At 33.9% G+C, this 16,000-nt stretch overlaps 1 protein-coding gene across 1 annotated transcript; it reads right to left on the reverse strand.

Moving 5' to 3' along the window:
- Positions 1–1,810: 1,810 nt before the first annotated feature.
- On the reverse strand, positions 1,811–3,175 carry LOC143529193 (transcription factor MYB114-like). The gene is made up of 3 exons (XM_077025032.1): positions 2,939–3,175; positions 2,732–2,861; positions 1,811–2,259 (listed from the first exon to the last, which is right to left on the reverse strand). The coding sequence occupies exons 1-3, from the start codon at positions 3,072–3,074 to the stop codon at positions 1,962–1,964; spliced, it is 564 nt and encodes a 187-aa protein (XP_076881147.1). The 5' UTR covers positions 3,075–3,175; the 3' UTR covers positions 1,811–1,961.
- Between the last annotated feature and the right edge of the window lie 12,825 nt (positions 3,176–16,000).

Below are 16,000 nucleotides of genomic sequence, written 5' to 3' on the forward strand. Positions count from 1 at the left end.
GCGCGTCGCGGGAAGAACTACCGTTCTTAGCGCGCTGCGAGAAGAATTACAATTCTTAGCGCGCTGCGAGAAGAGTTCGTCTCGCGTATCGCTGTAACAGGTGGTCTTCACGCAGGATTCCTTGTAAGGGGTCTGGCGCGTGGAGCTGCGCAGACAACCTTAGGCGGGAAGGAACAAAGGACAAGCAAAGAGTTAGAAGAAAAAGAGGGAAACAAGGCGTAAGGGCGGGACGGCGACAAGAGGGAAAAGAAGGCGGAAAGAGAGAAGGAGAGGGACGGGACGGCGGAAAGAAAGAGAGAAAGAGGCGGGAAGGAAAATATATTATTATTATTAAAAATAAAGTATAAGTATAAATAAATATTAAATCATAAAAGAAAGAGATCGGGTCAGAGAAACGGGTACCTGGGTCGGGTCGGATCGGGGCAGATGTCACACTCATGGCATCCCTTATTCACCCAGCCATCATAGTCACCAACATTAAGCACTTCATTACGATCACTCTCGATAATGAGAGTGCTCAATACGTAACTTGGTCGGAATTATTCAAAATCCACTGCACAGCGTTTCTTGTCGCTGACCATCTCGAGCCGAGACAACAGTCATCATCTTCCACCTCCGCGGATGCTAACAAAGACAAAGAAAAAGAACCAGCCTCAACACAAGACTCTTGGAAAAGATTGGATGCTATCGTCCTACAGTGGATATACGGGATGATTTCCCCCGACCTCCTTCAAACCATCTATTATTAATGTTTATTCATTCAAGTATGATGATGATCATCTTTATTGATATTATTGGCTAAAGTTCTTGCATCACTTGGGGAAAAATTGACCCTTAATGACTTTTTAATTTCTTAATTCTGGACTTCTCATTTGATGTGTCTTGACGACTTTAAGTGAACTATTTTTATGTTGAAAGTGAATTTTAAATCAACCACTACTCTATGATTGCTGAGTCAAGCATTCGTGCCTTTACGTCTTTATAAATTCACGCTAACTACGTGGAAGGAGGTTAGAAGTATGGTTTGGGTTGAGTTCTTACCTGACTCAGAGAGGTGGTATACTTGATGCGCGAGGGCTTTGTTTAACGCATTATGTTTGGATCAAATGGGTTTAGATTAAAGTGAGTTATTTTCACATGGAGGCAGCTGCGAAATAGGATCTATTTAACATCAAATCTTTATGTATGAAGATATTTGAATTCAATCAATATATTGTAAGTTATGTTCCTTGAGACAAATATTTAAGTGGTTATTTCACACTCTCTGAAACTATTTTATTACATTTGAGACCAACCAACATGACATTTAAGTCATTAAGTGGTTAAGTATCTTCAAAATAACCCTTTTTTACTTTTGATTGAAAATAACTGCACAAATAAACATGTGAATTAATAATATAAAGGTTCGCATGTTCTTAAAACGAAACAAAATAAAATTGCTAAACTTGAAGAAAAACCGTCAATGCCAAAATCGACGCTCCATACGATGGAATTTGGCTCCGAAGGTTAGGACTAACTGCCTATGGCCGTTTGTGACTGCATCCGGATCATTAAGACCTTTCCTGGTACTGGTCCCATAGCTCAAAACATATAAAAAGTTATGCCCATTTTAAGTTGGGTCATTTTCTAGCTCGCTGCTTTAAATTCAAATTCGCCTACTATTGAATTAACTCCATGTTATTTACTTTGATTTAATACCTCAGCTAATATATGACTCTGGTTATATTGAAGCCAATGACCCAAGATTCAATTGATTCTTTATAATCATTAAGTTCCAGAATCCAACTTAAACTTTGGTCTATTACTCATGTAATGTTTGCTGGAAACTAGTTTAATATTTTTAATAACATGACATGCATACAATTATGTAACTTTATTACACCATAAATTCTAGAAATATACAAAGTAAAAAAGTAAAAGTTTCCTAAAGGAACACACAACTAGTATCTTCAATGTACCTGTTAACCCAATCCAAAGTTAAAAGGATCTTCATTTGAGAAGTCAAAAAACTCATCAACATTGAAATTGACCTTTGAACATTCAACTCCACGTTCATTTATAGCGGTAACAACCTCTTTTTTCATCTCCGCGCCACCTATCTCTACGACGCTCCTTCCACCTGATTTGGCGCAATCTCTTGTTGAATAGCTACTAGTTTGTTTATCCATCATTTCCTTCTTTTTGCTTAGATGAGAATTCCAATAGTTCTTGATCTCATTATCCGTTCGACCTGGTAGTCTTCCAGCAATTAGTGACCACCTAATCATCATTTTTAGTAGTCAAGAACAATTAGCCACATATAACAAACATACATACCTAGTACAATCTCACTCATAGCAAAGCTATCGAGGGTCTGGGAGGATGCGATGGGGACAAACCTTACATCTATCCCATAAGATAGAGAGGCTGCTCCCGCTAAGGGCCTCAACTCCAAAAAAATAATCTATAGTTTAATAATCGATAAGATAAAATGAACTTAAGAGAATCAGAGCAAATAATCATACAAAAGTACTAATAATGATAGTTGTGAACTATCATTAACATATAGTGATGAGTAGACAATATCTAATCAAGTATAAGATTCATAAGTTGTCAAAAACTTTAATAATGATCGGATTTGTTATTCAAAAGGGGGTTATGACGCATCTTGTTGTCCGCTTACTTGCCACTTTATTGTAATTTTTTTGAGTTTAGCAATGAAAATTTAAGTATTTAAAAAAAATGATCAAACCTGTTTCCTAAAAGTTTATGAAGCCTAATAATCAAGTCCTCTTCTTGATCAGATATATTGCCTCTCTTGATATTGGGTCTCAAATAGTTTAGCCATCTTAACCTACAACTCTTGCCACACCTCTGCAAACCTGCAAACCATAAGCGGTTCACCAATGTTTAACTTGTTAATCACACACGTTTATGTGCTTAAGTGTCATATTTGCACCTGCTTTAGCTGCAACGACGGTCCACTTTTTAGGACCGTGTATCTCGATAGCTTCCGCTAGCTTTTCATCTTCTTCTGCTGTCCATGCTCCCCTGTTGTTTTCTTTACTTTTGGGTTGGTTTGTCTTTGGATCCATTGATTGTATGTGTTTCTTGGTGAGCAAGTGACACAAATAACATTTATATGTGATACATGAATGATTGCATATGTTTTGTCTGCTTGTGTATTGTTTATAGGTAATCTAAAGTATAGATTTTAGAAAGATGGTCTACAAGAAAGCAGTCTAAGACAAGTGAGATGTGTCTATCATAAAAGTAATGGCCAATCAGCCAGATATACCTATACAGTATACACACACGTATGGGCAAGTTATATATTGAACCAGTTTTAAGTAGAGAACTATGGAACCACATAAACACTTGTACGTACTGCTAATGAATATAATGGGAGAGAGAAAACAAGGTTGTTTTGCAAGCAAATAATCGTCTTATGTATGACTATTATACCCAAAAAAGATGTACGGACTAATGATACTAGCAATAGATAGATGTGTTTATTCGGTTCTCATATATAGTTCTCAACTTAAAACGGATACATAAGCATTATAATATGAAAAGGGAAATAACAAATAATCATTTTTATATGAAATCCCCAGTCACCCTTTTATTGCAGTTGCTGTCACCTCTTGTTTAAGGTCAGTTTGGAACAATGCTCATCTTTATTGTTATTACCACTAGCAACCATTTGGTGATAAGACATTTGGTTTTCTCATAAAAGTGCAAACAAGAGTATGACACCAAATGATTAGGTTGGAATTATGTTTTATTTATAAATTAGGTGAAATGATGATGATAAGATTAATCACAAGTTTTATAGTACCCGAGCGCATATATATGCTCACTTTTCGCTCTTAAATAGTATTACATACGTCAATAATTAACGTTTAAAACTAATTTATAAGTATGCTTGACCGAGTTCACTCATAATTTATCTTGTTAAATTCCTCCTCTATTTATAAGAATAATAATCATGAGTTCATGACTCATTCCTCTCTTTTTAAATTCCTCTCTATTTGCATGTGGGTAGACAAATTAAAATAGATCACTCTTATAAGTTATAATACTCGCTAAATTAAAATAGGTCAAAATGGGCGAGAAACAACAACCATAGGTTTTCATCACCATCTACCTCTTGAGTAAGTCAGCATGAGGATGACACCCGTTGCAATACATGTCATAACAACAAATATAGTGGGTGAACCCATTTTGATCATTTCAACCCAAACTCATTTAGCCTAAATCCAATTTGACCCGAACTAAATTCATATATTTTAAACAGTCCAGTCATGTCCTGTTTTCAGGTGCCACCTTTTCAAGTGATATGATTCAACAGCAGGGCCGGCTCAACAAACGTGGGGGCCTAAATCAAAACAAAATTTTGGGGCATTTTCATAATAATTGTTAAGAAAAAATATCGATTATTACAAGTTTTAAACTCATAACCTATACTTTAGTAACAACCAAGCCTACCACCACACCAATACATTAATTTGAGTTTACTATACTAATTATAATATATCTATATATAATGTTTTTTTTTAAATTTATTTGGAGGCCTTAACTGAGTGTGGGCCTAAAACCCTAACTTGTTTTCGCTGTCCTACGAGCCACCCCTGTTCAACAGAATTGATATCCTTGGTTCTAGCTAGGCACTTTTATGCACTACTTGTTAGATTTTAACAACCAACAACATTAATATTGTTATACATGCAATTAACATGTAGGGATGTGAACTTCGCAATCCCATCTGTCGTTTGTGCCGTTTGCATGGCTTTTGTTTGGGCGTGAGCTTGTTTTAGTGGCCCACGGCCTGGTTAACATGTTTGTTCGCATGGGTCTGGCCCAAGCCTTGATGGTAAGGAACTTATGATTGTTAGGTTAGTTTGCATTGATGTTTGAATTTTGCTTGTAATATATGAAGGTTTTTGGTATTTCTCTGATTTCCTAATCTTTTATTGTATATAAAATGTTTCTTGTTAAACCTTTGTGATACTTGAAATTCAAGTATAAAGTATTAACCAAGTTAAAAATCGACACATATATGGAACATGGTTATAACTTTTCACTATTAAGGAAGTGACAAGTGACCACCTCTTTTTTCATCCAATAAGTTGGTAGTGATTGGTGGTTACTATATATTTCAACAATATTTCAACATCTCATAAGTTGGTAGGGATCACCATTTTAACATCTCAATAAGTTAGTAGTGATCATCATTACGCGCTCTTCCTTATCTTGATAGCGGTTGTATCTCTTAAAGCTAAATAGCCGTTGAGTAAGGATCTTATATAGAAAAACACTTCCCTAAATAAACATGCGTGTTTAATAAGAATATTACAGAAAAATCTCTCATGTCTTGCTCTTTTACTCCGTCTCTTGATATAAAGTGCAAGTATTGAGCTTAAAGTCACTTAGGTTAAATATTTGCAACATGAACTTTTTACTACACAAGAGACTAGTGAAAAAGCGTGAGAATAACTTGTTTAAATGTCCAAAAACTAATGTCTTCTAATCATGTTTTGGCATATGATATGTCGATGTAGTTGATTTGTCATTGAATATTTTGTCATTTTCAAAAATTTATTCTTTGATATGGCCGATCCACGATCGGACCGTGAGACTGATCGTGAATGGTATTGATGATTTATTAACGATTCTTGATCTTTAAACATCTTTACACACTCGACGCATGAAAAGATTGTGACTTCGACCCCTTTATTTCCTATATTTTGATTTTAATTATGATGGTCCATCCACAATCCACCATGACATCCTTCACAAGTGTGTAGTACTTAGTTTTCAAATTAAAACATACTTTGATTTCACAAAATATTAGAATGATCTAATACATAGCTCATGTACAAAAAAAGACTCGAATTTGGAAAGAAATTATGTCTTTTAGGCTTTTTCATTGCACGTTTTCACAATTATATATATATATAAATAGTTAATTACACAAGACACTACCAATCTAATTCAAATTATTAACTTTTTTTGCTTATCTCAACTGATCTTTGGTTTTTTTAATGCTTTTGTGCATCAACTATTTCTAGAAGTTGATACATCAGCAGTATGTCAAATTATTGTCATCTATCCTGCACACTAATACTTATGATACATGCATTCATTTGTTAAAAGTACCCCGACACAAAAATAAACCACCCTCTTTATTTGGATTCCTAACAAAACTCAAATAATTGTAATGTGCTTATGTTTTTCTCTTCTTTTCTTTTTTATATATACTAGATATCAAAAATATTTTTATTTGTAGGGTCTTTTTTCCAAAGAAGTGATCACTTGGGGTCCTTGGGGAGTTTGCTTTTAGTTTTTAATATTGTTTTACCCGGCGCGTTGCGCCAGGGAAGAACGGTAAAACTTGGACGGTGGTAAAACCCAAGCGTTGTCGAACCCGGACGTTGAAGCGGTATTCGTTATGATACCGACTAAAACTAAAAAAAAAAAATTTCTGCATCCGGTCGGTTTCTTACTTTCATTATGATACCGACTAAAACAAAAAAAAATGCAAAAGTTTTGTTTTGCATTCTTACTCATAGTCGCAATTGTTGGTAAGTTACAAATTACTTATTGGTTCATGTTTTTTTCACTTTTAACATTCTTATGTATGAGTAACACTTACTTGTATTGCATCGTATATGTCTAACTAAATTAGGAAGCACACGGGTGAAGCGTGTATTGAAAGATGGAGGCTTAGTCCTTGTGATGGTGCAGTTTGTCTCAATCAATGCCGTCAAAGAAGACATGTGGGCACGGGAAAGTGTGTGATTGATGATATGTGTTTATGTTTTTGGAGTTGTTAAGAATGATTGATTTTAATAAATAAAACGAGTATTTGTCATCTTTCATATTTTTCATTCCTATTTAGTAATTTTTTTTATAGTTTAGTAATCAATAAGATAAAATGAAGCTAAGAGAGTCGGAGCAAATAATCTATAAAAGTACTAATAATGATAGTTGTGAACTACCTCTTAACATATAGTGATGAGTAGACAATAGCTAACCAAGTATAAGATTCATAAATTGTCAAAAATTTTAATATGATCAAACCTGTTTCCTAAATGTTTGTGAAGCCTAACAATCAAATCATCTTCTTGATCAGATAAATTGCCTCTCTTGATCAAATAGTTTAGCCATCTTAGCTTACAACTCTTGCCACACCTCCGCAAACCTGTAAACCATGTGTGGTTTACTTGCTAATCACACACGTTTATGTGCTTAAGTTTCATATTTGTACTTGCTTTAGTTGCAACGATGGTCCACTTTTTAGGACCATGTATATATGGCCGGCTCAATGAATGTGGAGGCCTAAATCGAAACAATATTTTGTGGTCTTTTCATAACAATTGTTAAGAAAAAAATTGCTTATTACATGTTTTGAACTTATAACTTATATTTTAGTAACAACCAAACCTACTACCATATCAATACATTACTTTGAGTTTACTTTACCCATTCTAATATATATTTATATATAATGTTTTTTTTTGGAATTGGAGGTCTTGATAAAGAATAAAAATTATAAATCTAGTCAAACCGTTGATCCAGTTTATTGTTCAACCAATCAGCACCTTTACTGGCCGGTCTAGTTCGGTTATGAGAACACTACGTACCTCTACGTGAAGTGGCATTGTTTCTCAACCGGCCTGTTACATATAATAACTTTACATGATATATTAACGCATACATACTTAATCCATTACCTACCCACAACTTCTCCGTGCGTCATAGCTAGTTTAGACACCAAGTCTTTAACTCGAGCAATCAAATCATTTACTTAAAATCAAAATGAATTTTGCTTCGCACACAAAGTTTATAACTTTTTAGAGCGGTAAATTCGCACAGTCGCTAAATTTATTATAAAATTCACACATATATTAACATTAAAACTTGAACTTCCAACCACTAAAAGAGTAGAAATGAAATGCCTTATTACTTTGATACCCGTAGACTCGAAGCTATTTGGTATATACAATTTCTATATAAACTTATAAAGAAATATATATTTATTAAACACAAGGACATTTCAGATTACTTTCATAATAAAACGACATATTGAATGTCCTATTCAACTACCAAACCAACCACTTGTTGCCGGTGTCCAATCAGAAAGGAGCTTCAGACACATTGTATATTTGTTTTGAGATCTATATAATATATCCCTATTTATCTTTCTCCAAATCTCTTCTCTCTACTAAATCAAAGACATAATATAGTTTGAGACTTTCCTAACACTTCGCTACACAATTCTTATAGTTTAATTAACCAAAATATTATTAGCATGTCTTCCATAAAGTGTTGGTTTGCAGTTTTACTCGTAGTCGCAGTTGTTGGTAAGCTACAAATTACTTTTTAATTCAATGTTTTTTTTTTACTTCTAACATTCTTATTATGTCTGAGTAACACGCTTGTGATGACATATTTCTTATTATTTATATGTCTAACTAAATTAGGAAGCACACTGATGATGGGTGAAGCGTGTACCGAAAGATGGAAGCTTGATCCTTGTGATGGTGAAACTTGTCGTAATCAATGTCGTGAAAGAAGACAGGTGATTACGGGAAAGTGTGTGGGTGATGGTATTTGTTATGTATTTGGGGTTGTTAAGAGTGATTAATTTTAATAAGTAAAACGAGTATTTATTATCTTTTATATTTTTCATTCCTATTTATATAGTTGGTTGATATATTGCCTCTCTTGATATCGGGTCTCAAATAGTTTGGCCATCTTAGCCTACAACTCTTGTCGCACCTCCTGCAAACCATACGTGGTTTACTTGTTAATCACACGCGTTTATGTGCTTAAGTTTCATATTTGCACATGCATTAGCTGCAACGACGGTCCACTTTTAGGGATGACAATGAGTCGGGTTTTGGTATTCCCAAACCCATACCCGGTTATGAAAGTTTGTCCCAAACCCGTCGGGTTTTAATCGGGTAATTACCCGTCGGGTTTCGGGTTTTCCCATCGGGTTTCTTATCGGGTTTTGATAAAATACCCGTCGGGTATACCCTGCTCAAAACACGCTAGGTTTCTACTGGGCTTTGACAAAATATAAGTAATCGATTACATAGATAGTTACCGTAAAGATAAAATGTCTCAAATAATTGACATAAACAAGTTTCGACAAACAATATATTTGGAATATAGTATGTATATAATAAAATAAGTTATATCGGGTACATCGGGTATATAATCGGGTAAATGGTTTTATGTTATCGGGTAATCGGGTATATTAGAAATCCCAAACTTGTCCCAAACCCGCGAAAAATTTCAAACTAATCCCAAACCCTAATGGGTCGGGTATTACCCGTCTCATTTATGTCGGGTTTCGGGTTTTACCATCGGGTTCGGGTTTCATTGCCATCCCTATCCACTTTTTAGGACCGTGTATCTCGATAGCTTCGGCTAGCTTTTCATCGTCTTCTGTTGTCCATGCTCCCTGTTATTTTCTTTACTTTCGGATTTGTCTTTGAATCCATTGATTGTATGTGTTTCTTGGTGGGCAAGTGATACAAATATCATTTATATGCAATACATGAATGATTGCGTATGTTTTGTCTGCTTGCTGATTGTTTAGAGGTAATCTAAAGTATAGCTTTCAGAAAGATGGTCTACAAGAAAGCACTTTAAGACAAGTGAGATGTGTCTATTATTAAAGTAATGGCCAAATATACCTACCTATACAGTACACACACATATGTGCAAGTTAAATATAGAACCAGTTTGAAGTAGAGAACTATGGAACCACATCAACACTTGTACGTAGCGCTAACGAATATAATGGGAAAGGAAAATCGAGGTTTTATGCAAGCAAATAACCGTCTTATGTATGACTATTAGTCAATTATATTAAAAGAAATGTACGGACTAATGAGACTAGCAATAGATACATGTGTTTATCTAGTTCTCATTTATATGTTTCTCAACTTAAAAGTTAAAATTGATACCTATGTATCAAAACGTGTAAAACGAAAACAGCAAATAATCATTTTTGTAAGAAATCCCTACAACATGAAAAGGTAAGATGTAAGATGGTAATCATTTTTAATAAACAACCCCAGTCACCCTATTTTTGTTTTATATTTGGTTTTAATTCCGCTACAATAACGTACGTCATCAGAACCGACCGAATTCACGTTTACTGGATTAACGCTTGGGTTTTACCATCGTCTGAGTGTAACCAACCTGCCCGGCACAACGCACTAAGTAAAAAAGCTAGTTTTATATAAACGTAAAATGATCCAATTACACAGATATAGACATTGTTGTAAAAATCTCTATACGCTAGTCGGGTGGTGGAGTAGAGACTAGCGATTAATCGGGATTAATAGAGATGGAAAATTATAAATATTCCAAATTTTATATATAATATTGTTAATATTGACTGATTTGGACAAACAGGGATTAATCGGTTACAAGTCGATGGGGTTAGCAACTAGCAATTAATCAGCGTCTAGTCGAGATTAATAACGACGACACGCAACTAATGGCTTTAGCGTTCAGTTAGTCGATAGTTGTTGGAAGCAAATATGATAAACGACGAGATCATTATCAGTCAATTTGTTAATTGAGACCGACAACGACCAAAAATAATAGTTGAGATTAATAAAAACCAAAACACACTATTATTGATGATACAACTCGAGCCTTATATTTTACTCTAGTTTAGAGAGACATCAAACAAAATTAATGCAATCATTTTACTAATGATCAAACATATAGTACATACATTATTATTGATGATACAACTCGACATATAGTACATATATTATTATTGATGATATAACTCTAGCCTTAGTAGTTAGTAGTGAAGGAAAGAATCCAGAGGATTGAGAATATACATACAAACTATATAACTTTAATATGAATGTTTTATTTATTTATTTTGATCTTAAATCGAAAATATAGAAATTATTGTGAATAAATAATTGTATGAATTAATGCTTAGAGCACCTCCGATAAATAATCGTTCGAGTTTCTGTATTTTTCGGTACATTACAAATTTCAACTCTAATTTTTCTAGCAATCACAACAGTCCAATTCAACTAGTCCGACTCCAACGCTCTGCTCCAGCAGTGCTATTAGTTTTTATTGTTGTATCATGAGAGACAAATGTGTTATTAGTGTAAACATGAAATCAATTTTAAAGAAACCGTGTTAAACAATGAGCCCGACTTTCTGCTTCAACCCCTATCTAGCATTTCGTTTATTAATTGTAATTCTTAGTTTATTTCATGTCAGCTTTATCAATAATTATGTGAATGGTTTCTCAACAAATGGATGATAAATCATCACACTTGTTTTAGAGTTTTAATAATATATACGAAGTTATTGGATTTATGGAATAAATCAAATATGTTATTTAATTTATTCATTTTAAAATTTTAGATGATAAAATAAAAACTTAATAGGTTAGAGATAAGATCAGTGCCTCACTGAGTCCCCGACTCAATAACCCTCTTCCTACTTTAGTGTAATAATGTAAATGACAAGATTGTTGTGCAAGAAAACGTGCATGTCCTCCAAGCATTTTACTTACCCTCACTAAGTTATTACGGGAAACCTCTAAACGGTTAAGAATCATGTTTTTGACGACAAATTTTGTCGCTCTTAACTATTAGGCCATGGGGTATACTCTAACCTGTACATAGGTTAAAGTGAGACACTTTAAAGATAGATTAAACCACTCTAACCTGTACATAGGTTAAAGTGAGACACTTCAAAAATAGATTAAACCACTCCCCACTTGTGTTAAAGTGCAATGTTTTTAAACTCAGACCGGACCGGACAGCCGGTCCGACCGGTTCAACTGGAAATCGGTCTTGACAGCGGTCCGGTTATACCCTTATGATTCGTTTCCAGATAAACCGGCCGGTTAGATGCGGTCCGCGGTTGAACCGGTGAACCGGTTCGGCGGTCAACCGGTTTTCAGATTTAATTATGATTTTTAATTAATATTTGACTTGGAGGATAACATTTCATGACCCTTAAACATTTATAAGATTGAAATGATATTCCAAACTTTACTTGGGGCGATGTGGAATGGGTTTCAACACTTTATAAGGTGGGAGTAAGGATAGAATTTTATTGTGGGGCGATGTGGGATGAAAGACCTTTTAACAAATTGAAAAACTTTAAAAGGGTGCTTGCAAGGATAGAACTTGAGACGTTGGCTGGAATATTACAAGCATCTACCAACTAATACAACAAATGTTTGTGACAAATTTTAGATACTTAATATAATTATGTTAACTTGCACTAGGTTGTTATCTTTTAAACAATTGATGATATATATATATATATATATATATTCACATATCATAGAATAATGTATAATCTATATAGCATATATTATAATAACAGTTTGAAAAATTAAGAAGTTATATTATACTTAAATACTTTTCAACATAATGCATATTAAATAATATATATATATATAATCCGGTTATTAAATCCGGTTCGACCGGTCTAACCGGTCCGACCAGTGAACCAGTAATGTCACCGGTTCATTATTCGATCTGGTTATGAAAACATTGATTAAGTGTGTTAAAATGACCCATGGGTTATGCTTTTAACGGGCTAAAAGGAACAATATGCATTAATTATGTATTAATTACTAATTGATTTGTTATATCAATTATGGGTTAAATGAGGGTTAAACCATTTCCTTTGGATGGCATGAAGTGAAAGAGAAAAATACAAGTGATGTGGAGCTTATGTGGAATTAAAATGGGTTAGAGTATACCCCATGACCTTAGTCAGCATTCGCTAAAGGAAGATAGTTACATATTGATCCTATGATCATGTATTCAACTATTCATGTTAGTTGTTAAAATTTGTTCCCACTAATTCACTAAATTGCCAACCTGGCTTGGCCGAAGCTATATCCAATCATTTTACCCTTTCAATCCATTTTCAAAAAAAAAAAAAATGGCCACAGACAACCCTAATAAGTAAAGTGGTAACATTTTTTCGATTATGAAACCGACTCCACAAGATGTACCAGAATACCGTCCATTTGTCAAGCCGGACAACATATTAGTTGGCAAAATGGACAACGATCCAGTTGTCGAACTACACAACCCTCTAATTTGGTTCTTGAAGACGGTCAAGTGGATTACGAGTCGAATTACAAAACACGTATTAATCCATATGTTACACAATGAAGATTCAGATTGGTCAAATAACGATTATCATTGGAAGAAATCAACCATTTAGTTTACGTATTTTTTTATATTTATTTAATATTTTTATTTTATTTATGTACCGTTTTAGTTATCCACACATCAAGTTGGTTGACGTTGAATGATGAAAGCTGACCGTTAATCGGCCCATGACTAATCGGACTCACTTTGAAGTAAATGTTGGGCCTTGTGGACTTTGGTAACGTGGCCATAAATGTCCATTTAAATCCAAAAAATATTTCTAATGGCCCATTCAAAATCCAATTAATCGTAAGTACAGGTGGACAAACCGGGTGTTTTGTAGGAACCGGAACCGAGTAGAAACTGGTTTTAGGTATGGTCAACGAAAGTCAAAATCAAGTCGGGTAAGAACCGGTTCCGGGTATAGTCGGATATTTTACAGGGTTTTCCGGGTTTTTTTCGGGTTTCGGATAGTATTGCTGGCAATTGAGTACCTATTTAAGACAATAAGACCTGTTAATGAAAAAAGTACGGTATGTGATTTTTTTAGTTTATAAAATAATTGAAATTAGTATGTTAGACTCCATCATTTTCTCTTATTGGTACACAAAACTTAAAACTGTCTTAAAGCCATGACATATAAAGTAGTTAAACGAGTTGTATTCATATTTGATGTTTGTATTACGTGTGTCTCTTCTTACCTGTTAAATCTGTTAATACATGAATTGCCAGCCCTATCGGGTAGGGTAGGGTCAGGTTTTGTCGAGATAAAGGTGGAACCGGGTCCAGGTCGGGTCCGGTTCTAGGTACAGGTACGGGGAGAAACCCAATACCATGTCAAGCCCGCGGGTCATGTACGGGTAAGAACTGGTTCCGGGTCAAGTCAAGAACCTAGTATTTTGGGCACCAATAATCGAAAGTTGTTTTGTCAAAAGTTGTTTTCTTGAAAAGAATATAAAAACGCATATTGAATTTTTATTAAACTTAAACTTGTTTTTAAAAACACATAAAAACACCTTAACGCCAAATACCTCAAATACTAGAAAAAAATAAGTAGTAGTACTAAAATGAGTAAGTAATAAGTCACAAACGATTTGAATTTTTATTAAACTTAAAACTTGTTTTAGTACGAGAGTGATGTTGAGTGGGAGTATACCAAATGCTTTCGAAATGTGACGAACTTAACCAGAACCTATAAGAGCACAAAATATAAGCTCCCACTTTTAGGTTTTGATAATACAATTTATGCAAGTAATTCTTAGAGTTTTTTTCTGTCTCACCATAATTCGCATTTGCTTCCAATACACACTATCACCATTCACCACAACCATGTTTCTCTTTTTCTCAAATAGATGCTCCTATGATAACTAAATTTGCATTTTTTTATTAGTTATTATACTATGAAAACATATATGTAAACTGCACCAATTATTTAAAAACACCAAACACACACTATATGTGTGTGTAAAATTGCACCTATCTTACCATAATGAACAAGAGAGGGAAAGTAACCGGATAAGCGTTACATAACCATCTCATACTATTATGCATTATAGGTAAAAGAAAATGGCAATGATTACTTATCTGATTTTCATATTTTTTTATAGCATTTAAAATGGATTTAAATTTAACGTGACGTCTTTTTGTATATAAATGTGAAAGAAACGAGACACTAAAACTATTAGACCATTAAAATGAAAGAAGAGAGAACGTGAGAGAAAGAAAAAATGTTAAATAAGATAATTTACAGGAATTTATAGATTTTTTCTAATAAATGTAATGCTTTCGGATTTAGGGTATAACACCCTAATACTCGAACTATATATGATTTTAAAGTAGAATAAAACATATAAAATGATTTGTAGAATCATTCATAATAGGGACATGTATATAGAAAGTAGGCACATAATTAATTAGCGGAATCAAATGATTTGCAGTCTAGCGGTATAAAATTATGCAATTAAGGTATTCTCCTTAAATAGTTGTGAGTTTTAGTCCTATGATAAACGTTAGTGTAGTTTAAAAGAGGATGTCAATTAGCCGTTATAAACACAAGTATGAAAACATAGAAGAATCATTATTTTTTAAACCTTTGTTAAACCTATTATTTTTATTATTATATGTACAAAACCCATGCCATGCGGATGCCTACAGATTCCTTAAAAATGATTATGATTATATTAAGTTGATTTACACGTAATGGATTTGTCCCACCCATCATTTAGATCAAACTAAGACAAACTATTATCACTTTAATATGTTTATAATTTATTAATCAGTTTTGTCACAATTATCCTATCGTTTTCGTGTACCAAGAGTAACTCCAATCGAATCATAACACAAAGCATATTTGTATTAGTTTGTGTTTCCGAATTTTATTGTAATCCACTAATCCGATAAGCTCAATTATTCTCGTTTATGAGCTTATCAACCTAAGTCTAAGTTAATATTCTTCAGAAGAAGATGAACACGTTGACTCAGCAGGGTTTAGAGTGTCCGTCAACACTCCAACCGCCCGCAATTAGGACTGGCAATTGGATACCTGTTAAAGACACGATAAGACCTGTTAATCAAAAAAGTGCGGTATGTGATTTTTTTATTTTCTTAAATAATTGAAATTAGTAGGCTAGACTCCCTTACTATCCCTTATTGGCATATAAAACTTTAAACTGTCTTATAGTCATGTCATATAAAGTAGTTAAACGAGTCGTATTTAAGTTTTATATTTGTGTCACGCGCGTCGCCTCTTACCTGTTAAACCTGTTAAGACACGAATTGCCAGCCCTACCCACAATTTATATTAGTAAAGTACTTAAACTTGTTAAACCTTTTAAATTGTC

The sequence above is a fragment of the Bidens hawaiensis genome, unplaced genomic scaffold, assembly GCF_021521415.1.
Source record: "Bidens hawaiensis isolate Kalapana, Puna unplaced genomic scaffold, B.hawaiensis_p1.1 tig00008515_1, whole genome shotgun sequence".
NCBI lineage: Eukaryota > Viridiplantae > Streptophyta > Magnoliopsida > Asterales > Asteraceae > Bidens > Bidens hawaiensis.

What these genes read in the sequence shown, in the direction of transcription:
- LOC143529193 (XM_077025032.1), bottom strand. Translation starts at nt 3,074, where the DNA reads ATGGATCCAAAGACAAACCAACCCAAAAGTAAAGAAAACAACAGGGGA. An exon ending in CGTCGTTGCAGCTAAAGCAG is followed by an intron (nt 2,862 to 2,938) that starts GTGCAAATATGA and finishes TATGGTTTGCAG; the next exon opens with GTTTGCAGAGGTGTGGCAAG. An exon ending in CATAAACTTTTAGGAAACAG is followed by an intron (nt 2,260 to 2,731) that starts GTTTGATCATTT and finishes AATGATGATTAG; the next exon opens with GTGGTCACTAATTGCTGGAA.